We start from the raw sequence: 21,707 nt of genomic DNA on the forward strand, positions 1-21,707 counted from the left end.
ACCATCAGACTGCAGATGCACGGCAGTCGTTTCAGAGAGAGAGCCATAGAGATCTCTTTCTGTCTTTACCACTCCTTAATTCTGTTCCTTTTTTAAAAATTTTACGCCTTCCACTCGTGATCCGTCTTGTGTAGAGACCTGAACTGCTTACATGCCTCAAATGTACGATGCACATCATGTGCAATCACTGAAGGCGTGCCACGTGGAATGCCTCTATACATATTACTCAAGACTACGTATATATATATATATATATGTGTATGTAGTATGGATATATATTCTCTATTGGATTCTTTTGCAGTACGTCTAGGTAGGAGGCATGTGCGTATGTATTTCTTGCTATGTAGGTGGATGGATGTATATGGGAATGCATGGTACATATTACATATATGGATATATATTTGCATTCTGTGGTCTACCCTTGTCCATGTGTATGTCTTTTTTTAGTGCATATTTATGCGTGTAGTATGGTGTAGCGTGCGTGTTGTGCATCCGGTGCGATGCTTGCCTCTTTTTTTGTAGGCTTTCACGCCTCACGCAGGTTGGGGAGCTCGCGTGCAGGTACGCCAGCGCTGCGAGCACAAGAGGACTTTTTTGCTTTTAGAGCAGCTGGTGCTGCAGCAGCCGATGCTGCTGCAGAAATTGCTGAGAGCAGTACGGAGGCGGGATGGGTTGGACTTCCACTTCCCTAACAAACAAGCAGCGGCTTCCTTTGTTGCCTTTTGTAGCAGCAGGTTCCCCTGCAGCAGCCGCAGCAGCAAGCAGCTCATATCGCATGACTGTAACAGCAACACGTATAACTACAAGCACACGACCTTTGTAGAGCTAGCCCCTATTTGCAAGGACGATTTGGTATTTATCCCGGCAAAGAAGGCAAAGGATAACTTTGGGGGGTTCCCCTCGCTCTCCCTGTGCAACAGGATCGCGTCGACTATTCACCTGGTCGATCCTTTCTCTGCCAGGCACCTCGAAATGAGCTCGATGGTGTATTTTAGGGATTCGTTTCCTCCGCTTTGTACGCGCAAACACCTGTCCTACTTTCTGATACTCTCTGTCACGCCAGTCCAGCAGCAACACCATCACCAAGGCAGCGGCAAGAAGCGCCACCAGCAAAAACAGCAGCAAGCTGCAACTGCTGCTGCTGCAAGTGACGACATGGCTGTGGATTCCATGACGGCTCCAGCGAATGCTGCTGCGGCTCCGGTCACTCGTGGCGGAAACAGCAACAGCAGCAACAGCAACAACAGCAGCAACAACAGCAGCAACAACAGCAGCGGGGTGCTGCTCGCAGAAGCGGAGATCATGCGCTGCACGGCCAGTGGGGTCCCGGAGGGAGAATTGCTAGTCACGATGACGCACCTTGGCCATCTGCTGCAAGCGGGGGATTTTGCTGCCGGCTTTGACTTGCATCGCATAAATCTCTCCGGCTTCGCGGATTCGTGCGTCGAGCACAATCTTCACTGGCCACAGGCAAACAGTGGCAACACCAGTGGTAGGGGAGGGCCCCAGCAGGAGGTGGGCCTTGCCACTGCCCCGTGGCCGGTGATGCTCGTGAAGAAGCATTTTCCGAATAGGAAGTCGAACCGCAGGAGGGAGTGGGTGTTGCGCACCTTGCAGAAGCATGAAGACGACGGAACGGCTATGGAGGAAGAATCGGAGGGAACGGGGAGGCTTCCCCCGCGGAGACCAGCTGGCGACAGTAGGAAACGCCGTGGTGGCGCGGGTCGTGGGGGAGCAGCTGCCGCAGCGGAGGATGAAGACATGGAAGAGTTCAAGCGAGACTTGGAAGAAGATGCAGAGCTGCGCAAACAAGTGGCTTTGTACAGAGACCCCCGCAGAGCCACCAAACCGGCCGCCGCAGGGGCAGCGAAAATACGCATCAGCGGCGAGAAAAAGCAGAAGCAAAAGCAGCAAGGGCAGAAGAGACGGGAGGCCAATAAGGCGAGACGACTGGCGGAAGCACAGCAGAAGGCGCAACGCAATAAAGAGCAAGCAGAGGGCAGCGACAGCAGTTGCCACTCAGAGACCGATGACGACCAGGAGGACGAGGCAGATGCAGGACCAGTAGTGGACCTTAGTGAACTGCTAGAGGGCCTCACCCTTGAGGATCTTCAGCCCGTGCAACTCGGACAAGGAGATCAGGGAGAAGGGGTCTACGAGGAGGGGCCCCACAGTAGTGACGAGGAGGACGCCTTGTAAACGTGAGTCAGTGGGCAGGCTCGGCAGGTTCTCTGCCCGCGAATTCACTTCTCTGTCAATATTTCGCGTATCGAGCGAGCTAAAGCTAAGGCTAGCGGGGGCACTTCCTGGAGAGATCCCGAGCCTAGGTGGCTGGCTAGCTGCACATTGGGGATCGAGTGCACATGGCCGTAGTGAAGGTCATCCAGTAACTGCTTCTTAGCAAGAATCGGCTGCTTCGCGGGCTAAAAGGCACGAGGGGGGCAGCAAGCACGAGCAAATTAAGAGAAAGAGGCTTTGGAGGGGTGCGTCACTGAAGTAGCAGGAAACTCTTGAGGTTAAGCTAATAGGAAGGAGTTTAGGCAGCAGTAGGTTGCGTCGCAGAGAGAGCACGGCACGCTACTGCAGCTGTTTCTAGAGGGCCCCACAAGCGTGCCAATGTCACAGATGATGGAACGCATCGTAGCAGCTGCTCTAGCAGATCCTGGGGGAGCGGCGGAGCTGGCTGCTCTGAGAGAAGCGAACAAATTCAAGCATATTCAAAACCTGCCCCCACGAGGGCTGGAGAGGGCTGAGGCGGGCGTAGATGTCAAGTGGCGCTCCCTCGGCCAGTTCAGCTCAACGGGAACGACCTGGCATGGGCGTAGTACACCGATAGCGGAGAGAGAGCGTGACATGCTGTATGCAGCGGTGAGGAGAGGAGGCTCAAGAATCAGAGTGAACTGGCCCGAGTTAGGCGAGCACAGGGGCGCGCGAAAAGGAGCGAAACAAGCTTCCCCTCGTTGGTCGTTGCTTAGAAGGCAAGGACTCACTGAGTGCCGCTGATTCTTGAGGAGTAGCCAACCAAGCCGTGGGGGGTACCTGCTGTACTTCCGCCGTTCTCCCTAGAGAAGCAAAAGAGGGTTATCAGAGGCTCATGACCCTTGGCGCCGCTACACTTCCGGCTGCCCTCTTGCAAAATATCAATTTTTCAGTAGAGCAGAGAGCTAGCTAACACTCTTTCCTTTCCTGCACCAGCTTCCCGTCGCATACATGATGGCCTCAAGGGGGCCAAGGCCCCCCGCTGAGGTGACCCCAGCCCGACCACCCAGGGCACGAGTCCCTTGAGGATGTAGCACTAAAGGCTTACAAGAAACGAACAAGACAAAGACTAACGCCTCCTTCTTTCTTAAGAGGCGTCTTTTTCTGCGGCAGGAATACCGAGGCACCCTGCCGACGCCTGCGTCGAGGAGCCCGTGTGTACAGACAGAGGGCCCCCCCGTACACTGTAAGCGCATTTTCGGGTGCTTATTTCCTTGTCGTGCCATCCCAGCCACGTCCAAAGACACTGCGGGAGAAGCCTTTTTGTTGAGGTGGCTGGCTCGAAGCCGACGCAGAGCATGGCTTCCCATTACCATGGAGGCCCAGTAGTTCATGGACATAGCCTGAAGGACCCCTACCCCGACGCCATCCTAGCAGTAACAGAAGCAACTCCAGCATCTGCAGCAAGCCAAGCCTACCTCGATGAGCCCTTGCTGCGTTAGGGATCGTAACGTCTCCTTGCTTCTGGTGTACATACTGCTGCTCCTCAGCGGGAGAAGAGCTACCGCCTCTGCAACCGCTGTGGCCCCACGTTTTTGCTGCCTTGCTCCTCCGGCAGTATGGATCTCTCTTCGTCCCTGGGGGCCCCTAAGGGGCCCTCAAGGCGTCGCTACACCACCAGCGGGGTGGGGGAACGCCGGATGGGACCTACCACGGCAGCACTCCCTACAGAGGGCCCTATTTTCCCCAGCATCGCTGGGGAACCTTTTATCAAAAGGAAGGCTTTGCTCTCGAGGGCTACATGCTGCCCTTCATGATGGCTGTAGCACCAACAGCGCTTCTAGCCACGGGACGTTTGTAGCTGCGGCAGCACGCGAGGCGCTGCAACTCTGCCACATATTTCCATTTAACCACTTGGAATCGACGCTGCTCCAGTGGTGGGAGGCTCAGGGCCTGTTCGACCCCATCGCGCCACCTCAAAACATGTCAGCAACTGCACCAGCACCTGCAGCAGGCCACGGGAGTTCTTTTTGCATGGCTCCCCCAAATTTGACAGGGACCCTTCATGCGGGGCACATTCTGAGCTGCACGCTACAAGATGCCCTTTTTCGATTTGAGAGGCAGAAATCCATTTCAAGCCTCCGCACGACTCCACAAACACCCCAGCAGCATAAGCAGCAGCGGGACTGCAGGCCCTACTGGGTGCCTGGGGTAGATCATGCGGGCATAGGCCTCCAGATGCTTTTAGAAAGGCACTTCAACAAGCGACAGTTGAGGGGGCTGCCTGTCTCGCAGTGCTGCACCAGCTGCCTCCGCCGAATTGTTAGCAGCGCCATCCTTGATGGACAAGGCCTCCAGCCGCTGCAGAAGAAGCAGCAGCAGGAGGAGCAGCAGGAACGGGGTTCTGGAGGGTCAGACGGCAGCCGACGATGCGACGACAGTGCCGGGCGTATCTCTGGTTGCTGCTGCAGCAAGAGCGAGTGTGAGAGGCAGCTGCTGCTGTTGCACCGGTGGGTGCGATTCTGTAAAGGGGCCATTCAGCGGCAGCAGCGCCTTATGGGAGCGGGTTGCTGGTGGAAGGCTTCCTGCAGCACTCTGGATGCACATGCAGTGTCTCAGACGCGAAGCGCCTTTATTCTGCTGCATGACATGGGTCTTATAAGGCGACAGCCGATTCCCCTGCAGGTTGCCAAGCGAAGAAGGGGAGACGGGGGCTCCCCGATCGTCATCCCCAACGACCTGATTGAGCTCAAAGACACTTTATCTGAAGCGCCGCAGCACGAGCAGCAAGGGACTGCTGGCGGGGTAGAGACACAGGGGGACGAGGAGGAAGCGCTTGTGGCCTCGCTGTTGCGGAGTGGGAAGTGGGCTGGAGGCCTCTTTGTGGAGATGCCACTCGTGTCTTGCCAATCCGCAGCAAACCCGTCGAATAGAGACAGCAAGAACATCATTTCTAAGGGTGAAAAGAGCGTTGAGGGCCTGCTTGTGCCTGTTGGATCAGTGCGTGAGCTGATGCAGATCACGGCTCTTGTGGTTGATGACGCCGAGACATTCAGAACAGTACACTCCCGCAAGGCCCTCGTGCCGCTTGTGAAGCGCACAGTGCCTGTTCTGCTGCAGGAGCGGGGTGACTGGAGGCATCCCCACGCTGCAGCAGCCAGTAAGATCCTGGCTCGGCGTGCTTGCAGCGGGGATAGAAGCACCAGCGGCGACATGTGCGGCAACACGAAGGGCAGCAGCGCTGCTGACGGCTCTGGCAACAGCAAGACGAAGAAGCGCTTGAAGCCTGCATTCGCTGCTTTCCAGTGGATCGAGACTCCAGGCGACCCGCAACTGCCTCCTTGTGTAACAGCCGCCATCGATGGCGCTTCGTCTCGAAAGGACGCGGCACTGCAACAGGGATGCTTGCAGCCAGAAGCGGACCAGCAGCTAGAGCAGAAACAGCAGGAGGACGACGCGCGGGAGAAGGCGCTGCTGACAGTTCTCCTGCTTGCAGAGAAACACCCCGTACACCTTAGTAAGCAGCAACCCGGGCATCTTGTCGCCTCTCTGACCAAGCAACAGACGGAGACTCGAGCAAAGGAGCAGTGGATCCTTGCAGCAGACCGTCTTGCCCCCGATGTCGTGAAGCTCCTCAATCCTCAATACGCCCAGAAGCAGCAGCAGCAAGAGCAGCAGCAGGAGCAGCAGCAGCAGCAGAAGGGCCGACCAGGAGTATGCGTAGCTGCGGGCGTTGCGAGTAATTCCTCCCCTCAGGACTCGCCTGTTAGGAGCCATGGAATGTCTGCCAGCAGCACCAGCGGTGCATTTGTCAAGCTTACGGGGATGGAAGTAGTGCCTCCGCGGTATGGCTCCGAACTTCTGGAGCAGCTACAGGCTGGACGTTCCTGGTGCATTAGCAGGCAAGGCTGGTGGGGGATTCCAGTCCCTGCGTACCTCGTCCGGTTCAAGCAGCAGCGGCAACAGCCCCACAAGCAGCAGCAACTGCAGCAGCAGCTGCAGCAAGTGCAGCAGGAAGTGCCGCTTTGTGCGCGTATCCGCGCGGCAGCACAGGTTCTCCAGCAGAGCCAAGTCATGAAGCTACCTAAGTCTCCGAGGGGCAACATTTCTGATGCGTCTGGAGAACGCGAGAGCCACAGTCTTGAGAGGGAACTTGTGCTGCAGGCCTTTCAACGCAGGATTGGGGGAAATCTGCAGGCCGAGAGGCAGGAGCAACACGAACCTCTGGAGCGGACGGTCCCTGAAATGCCACGGCAGCATTCAGGTGGTTCTTGTCGCCCTCCTCGCGTTGACGCCCCCTCGCCTTCGTGCAGCTGCCGTTCCCCAGCAGCTGGAACTGACCCTCATGCAGAGGGACTAACCTTTACAGTGGCGGCTCTTGACGAGGAGTCTGCCAGACGAAAAGCTGTGGACCTAATCCAGAAGCAGCAGCAGGCCTGCCACCAGCGTCACCCCCTCCGTCCACCAGAGCTTAAGCTGCAAGCTGATACAGATGTGCTGGACACATGGTTTTCTTCAGCTCTGTGGCCTCTTACCTCCTTTGCGCATGCCGAGGAGCTGCTGCAGCCCCCTCTGTCAGAGACAGCCCAGCAGCTCCTTTACCGTCAGGCGCCCTCGCTCTCAGGCCGCTCGCCTCAGCAGCAGCAAGTGCAAGAACAGCAACCGCCAACAGATGAACCAGAGTCACATGGTGAGGGCATGCAGAGCGACTCGCCGCCAAGACAAGTGGTGCCCCCGCAGGAGCAGCAGCCAGCGGAGGCCCTCCGTCCTCCTTCCCAGAAGCGTCAACAACGACAGCACGAAGAGACACAAGGCGAAGGGTTGCTATCCTGTTTCCCTGCACCCCGAATGTATCCGTATACGTGCCTGGTTACAGGGCACGACATCCTCCCATTTTGGGTGGCTAGACAGCTGCTGCTCTGTGTGGCTTTGTGTGGCGCCTTGCCGTTCTCGCGGATCCTGATCCACCCCTTGCTAACGGATGCCGGGGGTCGCAAGCTCAGCAAATCAAGAGGAAATGCGCCCAAGGGGCAACTGGATCAGTGGCTGAAAAAGTATGGGGCAGATGCAGTAAGGTAAGCGGTGGAACGCCCTTTCGCGCGTGTGTTGTTGCCAACACAACTCCATCGGAGAGACGAGCGAGCAGGCAGCGAGACTGCGACAGGGGTTCGAGCAAAACACCTGGCTTTGGGAGATCCAAGGCTGGACTTCTGTAATCACTTTGACCTCTTTGCAGGCTTTCACTGCTCGCGTGCTGCGGGGCGAGCCGCATGGCCTTTATCGAAGAGCGGAAAGTGCAGCGATCAGCACGAGGCCTCATTAAGCTGTGGAACGGCGCCAGGTGATGTGGTTGATGTTGCTACTGTTGCTACATTGATCACTAAGTCTGTGCACTATTATTTTGATCGTGTGCCGACCATTTGTTACTGCCACCCCTTCCGCAATTTCATCTTTTGATGCGACTGCTCCTTGATATGCCGCAACATGGGTGGGCCGCTGCTCTGCGCATTGGCACTACACGTAACCGGGCAACAAGCTGCGTCTTCATGCGCTTCAGGCTCTTGTTGCATATGCGCGAGAAGCTGCATCGCTGCAGCCGTTGCACCGCAACAGCCAGCAGCGTAAATCTTTGTGCTCCATCGTCTGAGTTCTTATCTGTTGCTCAGCGCTGCGCCCTAAGGTGAGCCTCTAGGTCCAGTCGTTGAGTCTGCTGCGGCCCCTAGAAGCGGTCGAGGTTGTCTGCTGAATAGCGGCAAAATGGCCCCTAATTCGGCGCGTTTTGCTACCGGCCGTTGGGATTATTTGCCGCCGATGCGCGCGCGTCGTGTGGCTTCTGCTGTCTCGTGTGCATTCCTCAGTAGCTGCAGTCGGATGTGTGAGGAAGTGTACATGCACCTCGAGGGCTGCAACGTCGCTGCCGCTGCTGCACGTCTTTGGGAGTTTTGGGAGTCCGAACTCGCAGAGGGAATTCTCCCCGCAGCACAGGTCGAAACCGAACTGGCGGATCAGATCTGCAAACGCCGTCATCTTCACCCCCGGAACAAGAGGCAGCACCAAGAGCGGCACCCTGATGACAGCACTACCCTGCAAGGGCGACTATGGCCTCATATCCTTGGATGGATCTTTAGGGATATGCTGCGAGCTCTTCATCCGTTTGCGCCCTTCATTTCCGAGGCGCTTTCGCTAGCCCTTTTCTGTGATTTTTTTCCCTCCGGGACGGCGCGTTGGAACGAGAGAAGCCTCGCCAGGGGGCAGCACGATGGCACCAGCAGCAACCACCAGGCAGATCCATGGGGTGCACGGCCGTTGCTCTGTAGCTCCTGGCCCTCCTCAACAGAGGGTATATCACTGACTCGAACACCATGCAAAGCCACTGTGTTCCCTCCCACATGGGAAACCTTCTCTCTGCCTCACCGTGTTGCCTATAGTGCTGTGTACTGTTACTTTTTTCGAGGGGCGCCTTGGTGCTGGTAGTGGTGGACCCCACAGTCGTGTCTCCTTGCGTTGTTCTCCTCACAGACTGCAAGGATGCCAACGCAGAGGCCGCCTTCTCCGTTATCAAAGCTGCAGTCTCCTGCATTAGACGGGCGCTACAGGAGGGCTCTAACAAGTCGGTGCAGCAGCCCTCCCGGCAGGAGCGTGACAGCGAAGCAGGCTCTACTGCCGCTGCTGCAGCGTCCACCACACCCAACAGCGAGGCTGAAGAGGCACTCCGCGGGTGCTCCCTCTCACTGCACTGCAGTGATGAAACTATTTCGCACTCGTTAGAGGCGTCCATTCCTCTGATGGCTGGCCTCTGCGGCATTCCGCCAGAATGCTTGACCGTGGAATTGTCGAATCGGAAGGAGCAGAAGCCTTCCTTTCTCTCACGCGTTCTATTGCTGCCGGAGATCGGAGGCAGCAAATGCCGCGCAGTAACCCTGGGCGTCTCCCTCTCCTTCAGAGGCAGGGCCGCTTCCTTTGGCGGAAGCACCTCCGAGGCTCCCGTAGCGCATCCCATCAGGCACCGGCTGTCGCTACAACGGAAGCTGGAGGACCTCCAGCGCAGGATGCAAGGCCCTCAGTAGGCAAAGACTACCCTCACGCACGTGCTCTAAAACCTATGCGCTCCAGAAGCTCTCTGGAGAGATCCTGGCCCCCCTCGCTCTCACGCAGAGTACAACTGAGGGTGAATGTATAGATGGATATTAGACTGTAAAGGCGCATCCATAGAATGGGTATAGACAGAGAAGGAGGGACTGCTTTGGTCCTTTTGTGTGTGCCACCGCCGCAGCTTTGACACACGAGCCCCTCAGGCTATTAAGGAGAAACTAAGGGCCAGGCTGGAGGAGCTGCAGCAGGCACTGGGGACGATGCGGCCCTCGAGGACTTGAAGATGTCAAGCGCGCATCTCTTTGCCCGTACGGAAGAGCAGCCGCACTGGCGTGATTCACAGAGTGACGGCAGCAGCAGCTACAGGAGCTTCGGCGTTGCACTGGAGGGAAGACAGCAGCGCGCAAAGCCCCCAGTGCTGTCAAGCTATTCTGTACAGCATGCTGCTGCAAAGCTCTGCTTGCTGGGCGGCGGCAGCAGCAGGGGCAGCAGCGCCGCAGATCGCGAAGGTCACAAACACATACACAGTGACAGACGCATTGGTGCGGGCACCACAGCCGTCGGAGAGACGCGGAGGAAGCCTACGAAAGGCACCTTGCGAGGTCCGCCGTGTAAGGCTTTCCTCTTTACGATGGTCGCTGTACTGTCGCAATTTGAGGCACAATCGCGTTTGGCGCGAAATGCCGCGCGGGTTAGGTGCCGCACATACACATGCTCTATTGGGAGTCGGGTCGAGGGAAGGGCGGGAGGGGGGAGGTAGCACCAACGAAACGGAGCGGCACACAAGAAGCAGCGAGACGGAGAGTGACACTGCCCATTTGGCACACATGCCGTGGCGGTGCAGCAGAGGCTGCATGCAAATTGCCAGAGTCGTATCTTTTTAGATGCATAGTTAACCATAAGGAAACTAGCAAGACTCAGGTGCCCCGCAGGCACTTTTCCAAAGAAACAGCAGGTGCCCGGCAGCTTACTGCGACAGCCAAGTGACCGCTACAAAAGTGAAAAGACGGAAACTGACGCTGCGGCGCAGAAACTGAGGGCATCAGGGGGAAGGGTGCGGGGGAGGGTGAGAAGGAGCGAAACTCGCCACATGAGGGTCGAGGATAGAAAAGACACAGAAGTACACCCACACTCTCTCGAGAGGCCCTTCCCCGCCCCCTCTGGCCTTTTACCCTTTCCCCCTGTGTCGCACATATCAGATGATCTCAGTGACGCCATTGAAGGGCGCCTTCATCTGCAAAGGAGCAAACTGACGCCGCAGACGCAAAAGACGCTTCGTGTCCAAGTCGAGTAGTACCTGCGCATGCAGTCCGCAGCAGGTGCGCAGCCTCCTTGGTGCGTGCTCTGTCTGTCTGTCTCTCTACATATATATATATATATATATGTACAGGAAGTGAGGTCGAGGCCTGTCGCCCTAACGCTTCGCGCTGTAGGGTGTTTTGCGTAGCTCGGAAAACCCCACAGACAGCCAAAAGGAACAAGCGGCAAGAAACGCTTAGCAGCAGCAGGAGGCCAAAACACGAGACACCGCCGCGGCACTGCAGCGCGAGCCTCTGCAAGCCCCTAGAGAGCCGTAATCTGTCGGCAACGAGGTGTGCATGCGCAAATACAATCGGGTGGCCTTTTAGAGACTTGCTCGAGGCCCCTTTCCCCGCTTCCTTTACGCCGCTTGGCGAAGGTGCGCAGAGGACCGTCGTTCGCAAATGCGCTCTCTAACAGAAGCCTTTTTACGCATACCGTCGGTAAGGCCCTTTGAATGTCTTGCGCAAATGTGAGAGACACCGCTGGTCCTAGTTGATGGACTGCGTCTCTGACCTGAGCAGCACACAGCGCGCATGCAAGGGAGCCGCCGCGCACTTCAGCAAAGCGACATGCAATGCTCAAGAGGCAAGTCATGCAGTTAGCGCTGATGAGCAGGACGCCAGCAGTCGAGGACCCTCTTCTTCTTCTGCCTGTGGGCTAAGGCTTCCAACCTTGATCTGCATCAGGATGCGCTGCGTGATAAGCTCCTTGTCCGTCTGCCTCCATATATTGACGCTCCCCACTACCACCATCGTGACAATGCGCAGCTGCTGGAAAAGCGGCAAAAGGCGCTCCGCTTTGCGCATGCTAACTAAAACCGCAGCACACAGCATCGCCAACAAGAAACACCCCACAGCACTGGCTGAACAGACAGACAGAGATCCGCTGAAAACGCGCACGTTGACATTGGTATATGCAGTATATATACATATGTATGTATAGTCTACGCCTACGGGAGGAGCAACTGGGGAAGACGCAAGGGTGGATGCACACAGCGAGGGGAAAAGGCGCATGCGCACAGTAGTAGAGAACTGGAAGGAGGACTACCGCGGTGAGCATCGATAGCACCAAGTCGAGCCACGTCCTGCATGCCAATGCGCGAAAACATCGCAACACACACTCAGGGAGCAGCACAGAGCATGCATGAAGTGGCGCTACGCGCAGGCGGTACGGAGTGGGCAAACAGCCCCTCGAAACTGACTGACGTCCAGACAGACAGACAGACAGGCAAGCAAGCAGGCAGGCAGAGGGAGAAGCTAGGTGCATAGTTATCACGAGATGCGGCACACACCCACACCCACACATACAGTGCTAGCTCGTGAAACAAAGAGACTCGGATCCCGTGAGACCAGGAAATACGGCAGAAAGCGGAAGCTTCTTTGGAAAGCACAAGGAGAATCGCGTGAGAGGATTAGACAGAGTCAAGAGTTCTCGTGCGGAAGGGGGGGGGAACGATGAAAAGTATTTTCACAGGCGCATCGAGGCGCGCAAGCCAAGCGCAAGAAGGTCGGCACTGCAGACAGCGGACGCACTTTAAAAAGACGAGCCCAAAGACTGCGCCATAGAGGAGGTTGAACAAGGGGACTAAGACAAGGAGCACCATGATCTTGTAGCTTGCCACGACGTCCATCCCCTTCAGCTTCACGCGGCTCTCCCGGACGGCCTGAGAGACAGCAGAGGCATGAAAATACAATGCACTAGAACTCGAAAGGAAACACGTGCCAGGGTAGCCGTTGAATGGGAAAAGACGAGCTGCTCATGCTTGCAGGCGGACTGCGGCTTTTCGAGAGACAAGGGCAGAGCGGCGAGAGCCAGCAGCAGCGCTTGGAATCAAGAGAGGAGAAGAAAAAGAGAACGAAAAAAAGAGGACAAGCGTGTTCATGGGGAGAGAAGGTAAAATGAGTGGTGGGTGGTGATGGGTAGTAGTACGTGGAGGGGAGGGGGGTTGCGGCGTCGAACCTTCTGTCTCTGTTTATCGGCGAGGATGTTGGCTATAATTCGCAGAGGGGCCCAGAGAGGCAGTAGGGGGAGGCCCTGTGGCGCACAGGGTAGGAGCAGCGCGCGGAGACGTGCAGCCGAATAGTGTACAGCGTGAGAGACAGACAGACAAACAGACAGACAGCCGACCAGCTGGCTGTCGACAAACCGAGAGAGACAGAGAGACACTGGGGTGCGTAGAGAGAGAGAGAGAGAAAGAAAAAAAGAGAAAGAGAGAAACAGCGACCGCCAACATGGAACCTTCAGACAGCCTTCGCTGTATTAAGACGTGGCAACGGCTAGAGTCAGATGAGGAGGGATCGGGGATCCAGTGCGCTGTGTGGAGCTGCGTCTCCGCAAAGCGGCGAGAAGGCAGCGACGGGGGGCAGGAAGAGGCCTCGAGCAAGCCTCCCAGAATATTTCCAGTGCCAAAATATATACATATATATATGTATGTGTACAATATATACATGTATACACCCATACATACGCACACTGCATTGTCGAGAACTTACAATTGCTGCACAGTAAACTATAGCAACAAGCGTCTCTGCTAGGCAGAGTGTGGCACCAGAGGGCGACTGCTTCAGCAACCAAACTTGACGGTCAGCTAGCCGTCGAGTCTCTAATGCAGAGGCGTAATGCGTGAGGCTCTGCCGCAAGTCCAGCAGTACTGCGCAGTACAAGAACCCAGCACAATGAGGCCTCGCATGCACTCCACGGGTGGCTGGCGGGAGAAAGGGGAGGGCACAAACACGCCATATGCACAGGAGATGACATACAGGAAGACAACGAGCGGCAGAGCAAAAACAGACAGGCAGACATATACATATATACACACTAAGAGAGACAGAGAGAGAGGGACAAACACACAGAGAGACAAATACGCGCATACACACACAGAGAGAGACAGACAGACGCTCGCAAAGAGAGAGAGAAAGAAAGAAAGTGAGCGTGCGAGCAAGCGAGCGAGAAGCAGACAAAGCGAAAATGTTGGGACTGGAGAACTGTTTCCATTAACGCCAGATGCCACTTTGAAGCGGGTTTATCTTAGCTAGCAAGAGGCGGGCGCAGTGTTTTTGAGCATTTTCCTCGCTCTCTCTCTCTCTTTGCAAGAGGAGAATGAAGGGGAAAGGATGGGGAGAGGGCGGCAGACGGAGAGGCAGCGTGAGGAGTCCGATGTCTCGCTGCTGGCAGTGTTCTGCGTAACAAGTCTCACTGGGGTTGTGGGCAGCGCGCCAGAAGATTTTGCTGATAAGCTGCATCAAGAGGAAGTAGCGTGCCTCCGCCAGCCGCAGGCGCTCCGGGGGATACAGACTCTAAACGGACAGGGGCAGACAGGCAAGCAGGTCAAACTGAAGATGGAGTCGTGTGAAGAAGCGTTTGGCTAAGAAGGCAAGAGAAGAGGGTGGCAGTGCGCGTCTCAAGCGACTCGAATACGGCGAAAGCAAACAATCAAAAAATGGTGAGGAAAGGGCCGCTGCATGCATGCATGCATGTGCATGCACTGGGCGCTACCGGTGCATACCAAGAGCGTTTGAAAGACTCGTTGCGGCGAGCCATTAAAAAAAGCGAGAAGGGAGGGAGAGGGGGTGGGGAAGAAATAAGATGCAAGGGGCAGGTGTGCAATGGTGAGGCGGGGGCACACGGTGGGGAGAAAATATGGACGCAGAGAGGGGAATATTTTTTGCAAGCGTTTGAAGAGGGTCGAACAACCAGGGATGCTGGTGGAGGAACGTCTTTAGGCACGGTGATGGAAGTATGGAGAAGGCCAGCAACGGGCAGAGTGAACTCGTCTCACTGCACAAAGACGAATTTGTGCCATGGCTTCATAATCCTGAGCGGTAACAATGCAGGAGCGAAGGCCCTGTTGCGCACAGCAACACGCCACTCAGCGCTAGAGATTTTCCGCTTGATTGGAGGCAGAAGAGAGGCTGCAGCAGACACTAGAGAGTTTGTTTGCAGCTGCAGACGCCTCTGCCCCAGAAACCCCCCGCGCTAAAACGATTTGCAGCACCCGCTGCGACACGAGCACCCGCTGCAACACGAGCACCCGCTGCGACACGAGCACCCGCTGCAACACGAGCACCCGCTGCAACACGAGCACCCGCTGCGACACGAGCACCCGCTGCAACACGAGCACCCGCTGCAACACGAGCACCCGCTGCAACACGAGCACCCGCTGCAACACGAGCACCCGCTGCAGCAGCCAAGTTTACTCGCTCGACTTGGTTGAGGATCTTTGCTGTTGCGCCTCTCCGATCGACGGCGTAGTCGAGGGCCATCTCGCGAGTCACCTGAAGGGAGACGCAGCACGAGACCAGTGGAAGCGGCAAGCGCATGCGTGCAGGAAGCAGAACGCACTCGGCTATCGCTTGCTCGACAAGACGGAAAAGCAAGAATCTCTGGGAGAAAACGCGGCATAACACGCATAAGGACGGACAGGCACAGGGTCGCCAATGTGGACGCTCGCTCGCGATTGCATCTTGTGGGGGTTGTGGTAAGTCAAGCCGACGGGGACGAGAAGCACTTCCTCTGCCCCGTGCTGCATCGCCGTAAGCGCCATGATAGCGACTCCCGCCTTCAACGGCAGCAGCGTTGTTCGGTCGTGGCTTCCCCCCTGCAGAAGGGGACGACACAGGAGTCTTCTCAAACATTCAGGAGGGGGGGAAAGAGGGGGAAGGAGGGGGAAAGAGGGCGCTCAGATTACCGCTTCAACAAGCGATTCACTGCTCGTGACGGCATTTCTCGTGCCAGCCACCGCAACAGCAACTCGGCACACAAACCAAAGACGCCCCCACGCACGCAAAATACACACAGGCACAGAACAACTTGCCTCAGGAAAAATACCAATAGTGTCGCCTTCGACGAGACTTTCTGTTACGGACTCGTACACTTTGGATTGATCTATCCGCGGTGCAATCTGCAAAAAAAACACGCACGAGGTGAATCGGCCACCACCGGCAGACTGGAGAAGCCTTGACAGGAGGCTTTGTTGCTTTCACGCGAAACATCTAAAATATATAGATATATGTATGTATATGTATACGATCCATCTCTCCCCCGCCATGCCCACCTATACACCCCCATGTTGCTAGTCTGCGTCCAGTGGCAGTGCCTTAGCTCTCGAGGGGGGCACTCAGCGCTCAGCCCATTCATCGCATTGTTGTTGCTCTCCCATCTCAAGAGCACGTGCGAGACACGCATGCAACCCCTCCCACGGCATGTGCAGCTCAAAAGGTCTCTCTCTCTCTCTCACTCTGTGTGTGTCTTACTTTATACTCCACGGGTGGTCCGAACGCGTCATCCTCGTCTTCTGCTGCTCCAGCAGACACCTCTAGCGCTGCTGCTTCTGCTGCCAGGGCTGCCTCCGCAGCCTGCGCAGCAGCGGCAGCCGCTGCAGCGACTGCTGCAGCACCTGCGCTGCTGCACGAGCTAGCTGCACGGCCGTGTGCAGCTGTTGCCGCAGACGCTGCTACAGCTGCAACTTCCTTGGCTGCTGTCTCCTTTGACGCCTGACAGACGACCCGGCGCCTCAACCCCGTGTCGTCTTCTGCCTTTTTAAAGTGCTGCTGCTGCTCCTGCTGCTGTTGGTGATGGTGGTGGTGATGCGCGCTGTTCCCCAGACTGCCTCCGCTGCCAGTGCCCCTTTTATTCAACATTAGTGCTGCCTCGGCGATAGCAGCAGCATACTCTGCGTCTGCTGCAGCATCCGCTGCAGCAGACGCTTCAGCTGCGGCTGCGGCTGCATCTGCTGCCAGAGCAGCAGCAACGCGGGCCGCTTCTTCTGCTGCTGCATCCGCCACAGCGGCTGCATCCGTTGCGTCTGCTGCGGCAGTCGCACGGATATCTCTGAAGACGCCATCTGACGAGAACTCCTCGGAGTCTCCTGCTGCTGCGCGCTCAGATCTTTCCACGGCCTTCTGCAGCGGCACCTCGTCATGGGCAGCTCCCCCCTGCTCCCTCTGCAGCTCGCCGACACCCTCGCCAGTTCCCCTGTGGCTGTTGTTTCCGCCGCAAACGAAAACTGCAGCGTCGTGCTCGGTGTCTGGCGAGGCGGAGGGGGCGCCTGCGAGCAGCTCGCTGTCTGCTGCTGTCGCCGTTGTGGCGGAAGCAGCACTGGGAACAACGACCTCATCTGCATGAGGAGGAGCAGCAGCAGCAGCGGCGTGGAGTGTAGGGACACCCCACGACTCGTTGCGGTGCAGTGACGAAAAGGGCGGCAATGGCTGCGGATCTGCACTAACGAGCATATTGGTGTCGCTGAACACGGCCTTCACGTGGTACGCCCCCGACGGCGTTATAATCGTGTCACCCGTGGAGACTTCTTTTGTAAAGCGCGTATTTATGCCCTTCACACACAGAGATATCCAACGAGAGGAAAACGATTGAGCCGCTCGACTGGCCTCCTGAACCGCTGCTGCTCCCGCCGCAGCACGAGGCCTCTCCAGTCCATCGCCGCCGTTCAAACTTGAATTCTGCACGCTTTTAAGGGAATTGTTGCTGGTAAAACTGGTGCTTGGGCATGTTCTGGGCTGATTGTTCTCGCTGGCTGCTCCTTCACCCGTCGCGCCCTCGCCATCTCCTAGCGGAGGCTGCAGAGGTTGCATCTGGTGTGTCTGCTGCGGATGGTTTTGCTGCTGCTGAGTGTCAGCTCCCACGAGGCCTTCGTCGAAAATTTTGGTACCCGGCATAACTCTCAGCATTCCACTGCCCTTGCGGCTCTCGTCTTCACCTCTGCGAACGCCAATGCAGGCAGCCATCCTGGCAAGGCATCCAACAACTCGTCGCTTCAGCGACTTCGCCGCGATGAGGAACCGAACCTGGCGGGGAATGATGGAAACAAGCATCTGAGGCAGCCACATACATACACACACACACGCAAACACACACACATAAACATACACACATGAAAACATATGCATATACACATAAAAACATATACACATACATATTAACATATACATATACATACACACATAAAAACATGTACATATACATATACACATACAAACATATACATATACATACACAAGACGCCAACAGCTTCACGCTCTTGCTAAAAGCATGAACTGTCGATGGACCACCCTACACTAAAGATCGATGCTCATGGAGGACTCGATCATCTGCAAAAGTGGGGTGGCTACGGATCAGTCCAAGAACAAAGCGCATGGAATATCCGAGTGATAAAACAAGGATCATATACACATACAAGTATATGCGTGTAACGCTACAGACAGAGAGACTCAAAAACCAGACGTGCATTCCGCGCATGGTATGCAACACTCTGCATCAGCACCTTCACACATGCGGTGTATACATTCAACGCAAGCATGTGGAGACACGCAGAGCTGCTTGTATATGTTTGAAGGCACATAGAGGCTAAAAATAACCTGAACGGCGATGGTACGTTGAATCCATGCGTTAAGGTCCTATCAGTGCAATGCCAAGTGGAAGCTCTCTAGGATTTCCGCGGGCCTTAACAGCGCTGCATACGGTGCTTCTACAGCGAATCTAAAAGCGACTCAGAGGTGTGCACTGACGCATGCATCGAGGAATTGGTTATTATGGTTTCCGACGAAGATGACCTGCAGGAACACTCAACGAGACAGTGGACGGCGGCCGGATTCTTTGAAGAAACGAGGAGGTTTCTAGTCGCGTGAATGAACTGTGACACTCATGAACAGCGAGAAAACGAGAGAGAGATGAAAGGGGTGGCAGGCACGATACAAGGAGCACCGGAGAAAACTGCACACGGCAGAAGGCATAGTACGCAGCAGGGCATCAGCTGCCGCATGAGAGCCTCATTGGAGCGGGTTCGAGAGGTCTCTATGAAGGATAAGGGTGAATAAACTCTCCGGTACGAACGTGAATGGTTGCTGTGTGTGTGTGCAATACGCACTGGACCGTAAAGGGGTATCCTCTCCTTGTAGATGACGGCGACCTCCTTGAAGAAGGAGCGCACGATCGCCACGCAGAGCCATTTTACAAGGAAATACATTTGGGAATAGAGGTAGAACGGCTCATGCAAGGAGGGAGGGGGCGCAAATCGACCAGAAACCTTTCGCGAAAACACCTGGTCCAGTGCTTCCTAGCACCCCGAGGTGGGCAGACACACGATGGAGCTGTTTCTTAAGTGTAGAGACTCCGTGAATACGGGGGAAACATCGACGCAAATGACCACCGCGCTGAGACTCTCATGACGCGCCTCCTTCCAAAAGCGCAAGCAAACCTTTAGGGCCGAGTTGCGGTTGCAGCTGTTGCAACTGACGAAATTGAAGCTGATGGCCTGCGGAATGAGTGTCTGCGGGGTTTGGAGAAACTAAATGATTTAAACACCCTGATAGCGAATCTGATCCCAACCCAGTGCCTTTCCCTGGGCAAGTTTACAGATACGTCGGGATTGTTTCTATTCTGGACTCGGCGGATGCAGGGGCTGCTGTAGATGCGCCGGATGTTGCTTTTCCTGCCGGGTGCAAGAGCCTCTTCTCGAAGCCCCTATCTAATTCAAGTCCTAGATTCTGGATATTGAGAGGCAGGGTCTAGAGTTAGCTTCCAAAAAAGCGCTGCTGCCGAAAGCCATGCGCTGCTTTGAGGAGGGCTGGAAGCGTCCTGTGTCTGTTAGCGGTTAATCCTTGCGATTCTAATGGGACCTCGACAATATTTACCTAATTAGTAAATAAACTTGAAAGGAGGCAACAAACTCCTTACACAGCCTCAGTGGCGTACGCTTGGCTCGGCAGTCAGTCACTTGACTGCCATTTGTGCTGGTGGGCCCTTCCGAGCCGTCGGAAGCATCCGAGCCGTTAGGTTGTTCATGTTGCAAGCTCGCACACTGAGCTGAAACTTTCAGCCACGGTTGTGCAGTGTTCTGTTCATGTTTTTTGTACGTTTAGAGGGTTGGATCTTTTGATCCGCATAGAAGATCAGTGTCAGCCCAGGTGAGAGCACACCTGAACCCCCTGCTGCTTCCACGTGGAAAGCATACGTGCTAAATCTGCTTGTATATGGCATATGTAGTGGAGCTGGTTCCCGCTACTGTTTCCAGAAGACAGAATACTCCATTGTAACACTGTTACTGCCAAGCCTTAAAACACGTTGCCTACTTCCACTGTTCCTTTCGCATGGAATTCAGGAAAGCCCGAGCGTTTCTTTGATTAAGTGACCTGCAGCACAGCTGCGTGCTACGGCATGCCTTCAGGGAGAGACACTGTTTTGGGAGGAATGCTCGGCTCAGGAAACCCCAGGCTTTGGCGGGCTCAGCTGGCACATCGCAGCCGTTGTTCTATTGCCATTAAAAGGAGGCCCCTGGCCCCACACCCCATTCAAGAGCACAGGGAATGCTCCCTAGTGTCTTTATATAAGACGTGCCTCGCCCGAAGCTCTGCCCCCACCACACTTGCACGGCTTGAGGGGACGGCGGACAGCTGGGATGCGTGCTGCTTCACCCTTTAAGCACTCTGGGTAACCAAAGCAGGAGCACTTGGTAGCTTTTAGCGCAGCACTACAGCACTCACTCTGCTAGTTTGGAGCTACGTATACCTTTTATGCAAGCAAGCAAAGCAACCACGTCAAACAGTCAACGTATGACTTTATCCTGTATAAATAGAACTACTATGGGGGAATGTGCCTAAGCTGACTTTGAACCACTGCCTTGGAACCTCTACTTGGTTCGGCGTATTGGATTCCCCACGTTGCCTACGGGACCTCCACCCTGCTATGCAAGCATGCACATGCTAATGTATGGGTGCACGCGCTCACACTGCTTTTAAAATATCTAAGATTCTCAGAGTGGGAAGAATCCTTTGGCCAGTGGAGTTACGTGTGGTGGTAATAAAAAAGAGATCATGCGCTTTTCTAATGGATTTGGTTGCATTAGGCTGTAGGTGCTGAAAGGAAGTACTTGACCACAACGAATGTTGGCGGTACGGCATGAATAGTAGCTGACGCTGCCCTTGCCTTGTTTCCCGGACTTCTGGCTTTCGTGCCATTAGGTGAGTTAGACACACTGGGGTTTTACTGCATACAAGCTGTCTGGGCTAATGTAAAAGCGCGATTCCACCTTCCACCCAAGCTATACCCTCGTATTGCAGCAGCCCTGAAATAGGAAATCTGTACAGTACCTGCTGTCTAACTCCTTGTTTTTCAGCTTTCGATGGTCATAAAAAGAGCAGACGGAGCTGTCCTGTGCCTCCATATTTCGCTGCTTTGGGACTGTCCTGAGTTTGAGGCTTGCGCTAGACGTTGCTGTTTGATCCTGGCGGGGGATCCAAGTGCTCGGAGCCGGCACTGAAGGTCTCGGCACTTGGTGTAACACATGGCTTGGCAGACAATTCTTCTCTACTACTGCTGCTGCTGACGGATGGTGTGCTTATCGGTTCCGGGGGAGGGAGGAAGGGCTTTGTGATATGAGGATCATCGAAATCTTTCTTGAGCACCTGGGAATCCTCGAGTAGCAGTTCGGCGTCCAAGTTTGATTGTAGATCCGACAAGACCCCAACATAGCAGGTTGTTATGATGCATGAGAGGAGCAAGACTACACAAATAACATCTACCGCTGCCTCGTGCCATGGTGGACAGTGCAGCAGAAAAACCAGATCGTGCACCCCTAGCTTGGTTATTTCATGGGATTCGCTCCCCCCCAGAATTGCTTCTGGTGAGTCTGGTCTGGATGCATGGAAGGAACTCGGATCAGGGGCGTGCACGGGGGGTCTAGCGGTGCAGGACTGCGGGGTCCCCCAGTATGCCCTTAACATATGTACCGACAAGATAATGGCCACCTGGAGGGCCAATATATTTTCCACAATAAAAACCACCATGGTAGCGCGAATGGCAGGCTCGTTTCGACCCCAAACTCCGAAGAGGCCCGCTGCTGCTGTGCTACAGCAGGCAACCCCAAAGATGATGCAGCAGAAGACAAAGAGTCTGCCTGTCGTGCTAGTGGCACTCACGTTAAAGCCAACCCAGAGCATCAGCCCTCCATAAAGAGCAGGAAGCATATACATGAAGGTGGCGCACCACAGCCTTCCCCACTGATTCGTGAGGTCACCCATCTCCGTGCGTGTCCCCGTCAGCTGAAGATGAGGCGTAAAGGGACACACGAGAAGTGGGGAGAAAGACGCACTTAAAAGGCACTC

General features: G+C 55.5%; 2 protein-coding genes across 2 annotated transcripts; one reads left to right on the forward strand and one right to left on the reverse strand.

Annotated features, from left to right (window-relative positions):
• Positions 1–1,155: 1,155 nt before the first annotated feature.
• On the forward strand, positions 1,156–6,443 carry LOC113147409 (GRB10-interacting GYF protein 2-like). The gene is made up of 4 exons (XM_026337893.1): positions 1,156–2,118; positions 5,830–5,891; positions 6,076–6,143; positions 6,364–6,443. Exons 1-4 carry the CDS (start codon positions 1,156–1,158, stop codon positions 6,441–6,443), a joined length of 1,173 nt encoding a protein of 390 aa, XP_026193678.1.
• Positions 6,444–10,486: 4,043 nt separating this feature from the next.
• Positions 10,487–18,571, reverse strand: LOC34620390. The gene is made up of 16 exons (XM_026337873.1): positions 18,473–18,571; positions 18,114–18,158; positions 16,231–17,420; positions 15,846–16,185; positions 15,407–15,493; positions 15,014–15,190; positions 14,790–14,867; positions 14,372–14,437; positions 13,790–13,889; positions 13,086–13,243; positions 12,553–12,627; positions 12,126–12,256; positions 11,613–11,677; positions 11,265–11,404; positions 11,029–11,106; positions 10,487–10,588 (listed from the first exon to the last, which is right to left on the reverse strand). The coding sequence occupies exons 1-16, from the start codon at positions 18,569–18,571 to the stop codon at positions 10,487–10,489; spliced, it is 2,931 nt and encodes a 976-aa protein (XP_026193658.1).
• Positions 18,572–21,707: the final 3,136 nt, after the last annotated feature.

The sequence above is a fragment of the Cyclospora cayetanensis genome, unplaced genomic scaffold (genome assembly GCF_002999335.1).
Source record: "Cyclospora cayetanensis isolate NF1_C8 unplaced genomic scaffold, CcayRef3 CcayRef3_contig_21, whole genome shotgun sequence".
NCBI classification, from domain to species: Eukaryota; Apicomplexa; class Conoidasida; order Eucoccidiorida; family Eimeriidae; genus Cyclospora; species Cyclospora cayetanensis.

Bases quoted from the DNA above. Each gene is read 5' to 3' on its own strand.
- LOC34620390 (XM_026337873.1), bottom strand. From the start codon at position 18,571: ATGTATTTCCTTGTAAAATGGCTCTGCGTGGCGATCGTGCGCTCCTTC. The intron at 18,159-18,472 runs GTGCGTATTGCA...GTGTTCCTGCAG, and splicing joins GGATACCCCTTTACGGTCCA to GTCATCTTCGTCGGAAACCA. The intron at 14,438-14,789 runs GTAAACTTGGCT...TGTGCGCAACAG, and splicing joins TCCTCAACCAAGTCGAGCGA to GGCCTTCGCTCCTGCATTGT.
- LOC113147409 (XM_026337893.1), top strand. From the start codon at position 1,156: ATGGCTGTGGATTCCATGACGGCTCCAGCGAATGCTGCTGCGGCTCCG. The intron at 2,119-5,829 runs GTGCAACTCGGA...GATGTCGTGAAG, and splicing joins CCCTTGAGGATCTTCAGCCC to CTCCTCAATCCTCAATACGC. The intron at 6,144-6,363 runs GTTCAAGCAGCA...CTTGTGCTGCAG, and splicing joins GTCCCTGCGTACCTCGTCCG to GCCTTTCAACGCAGGATTGG.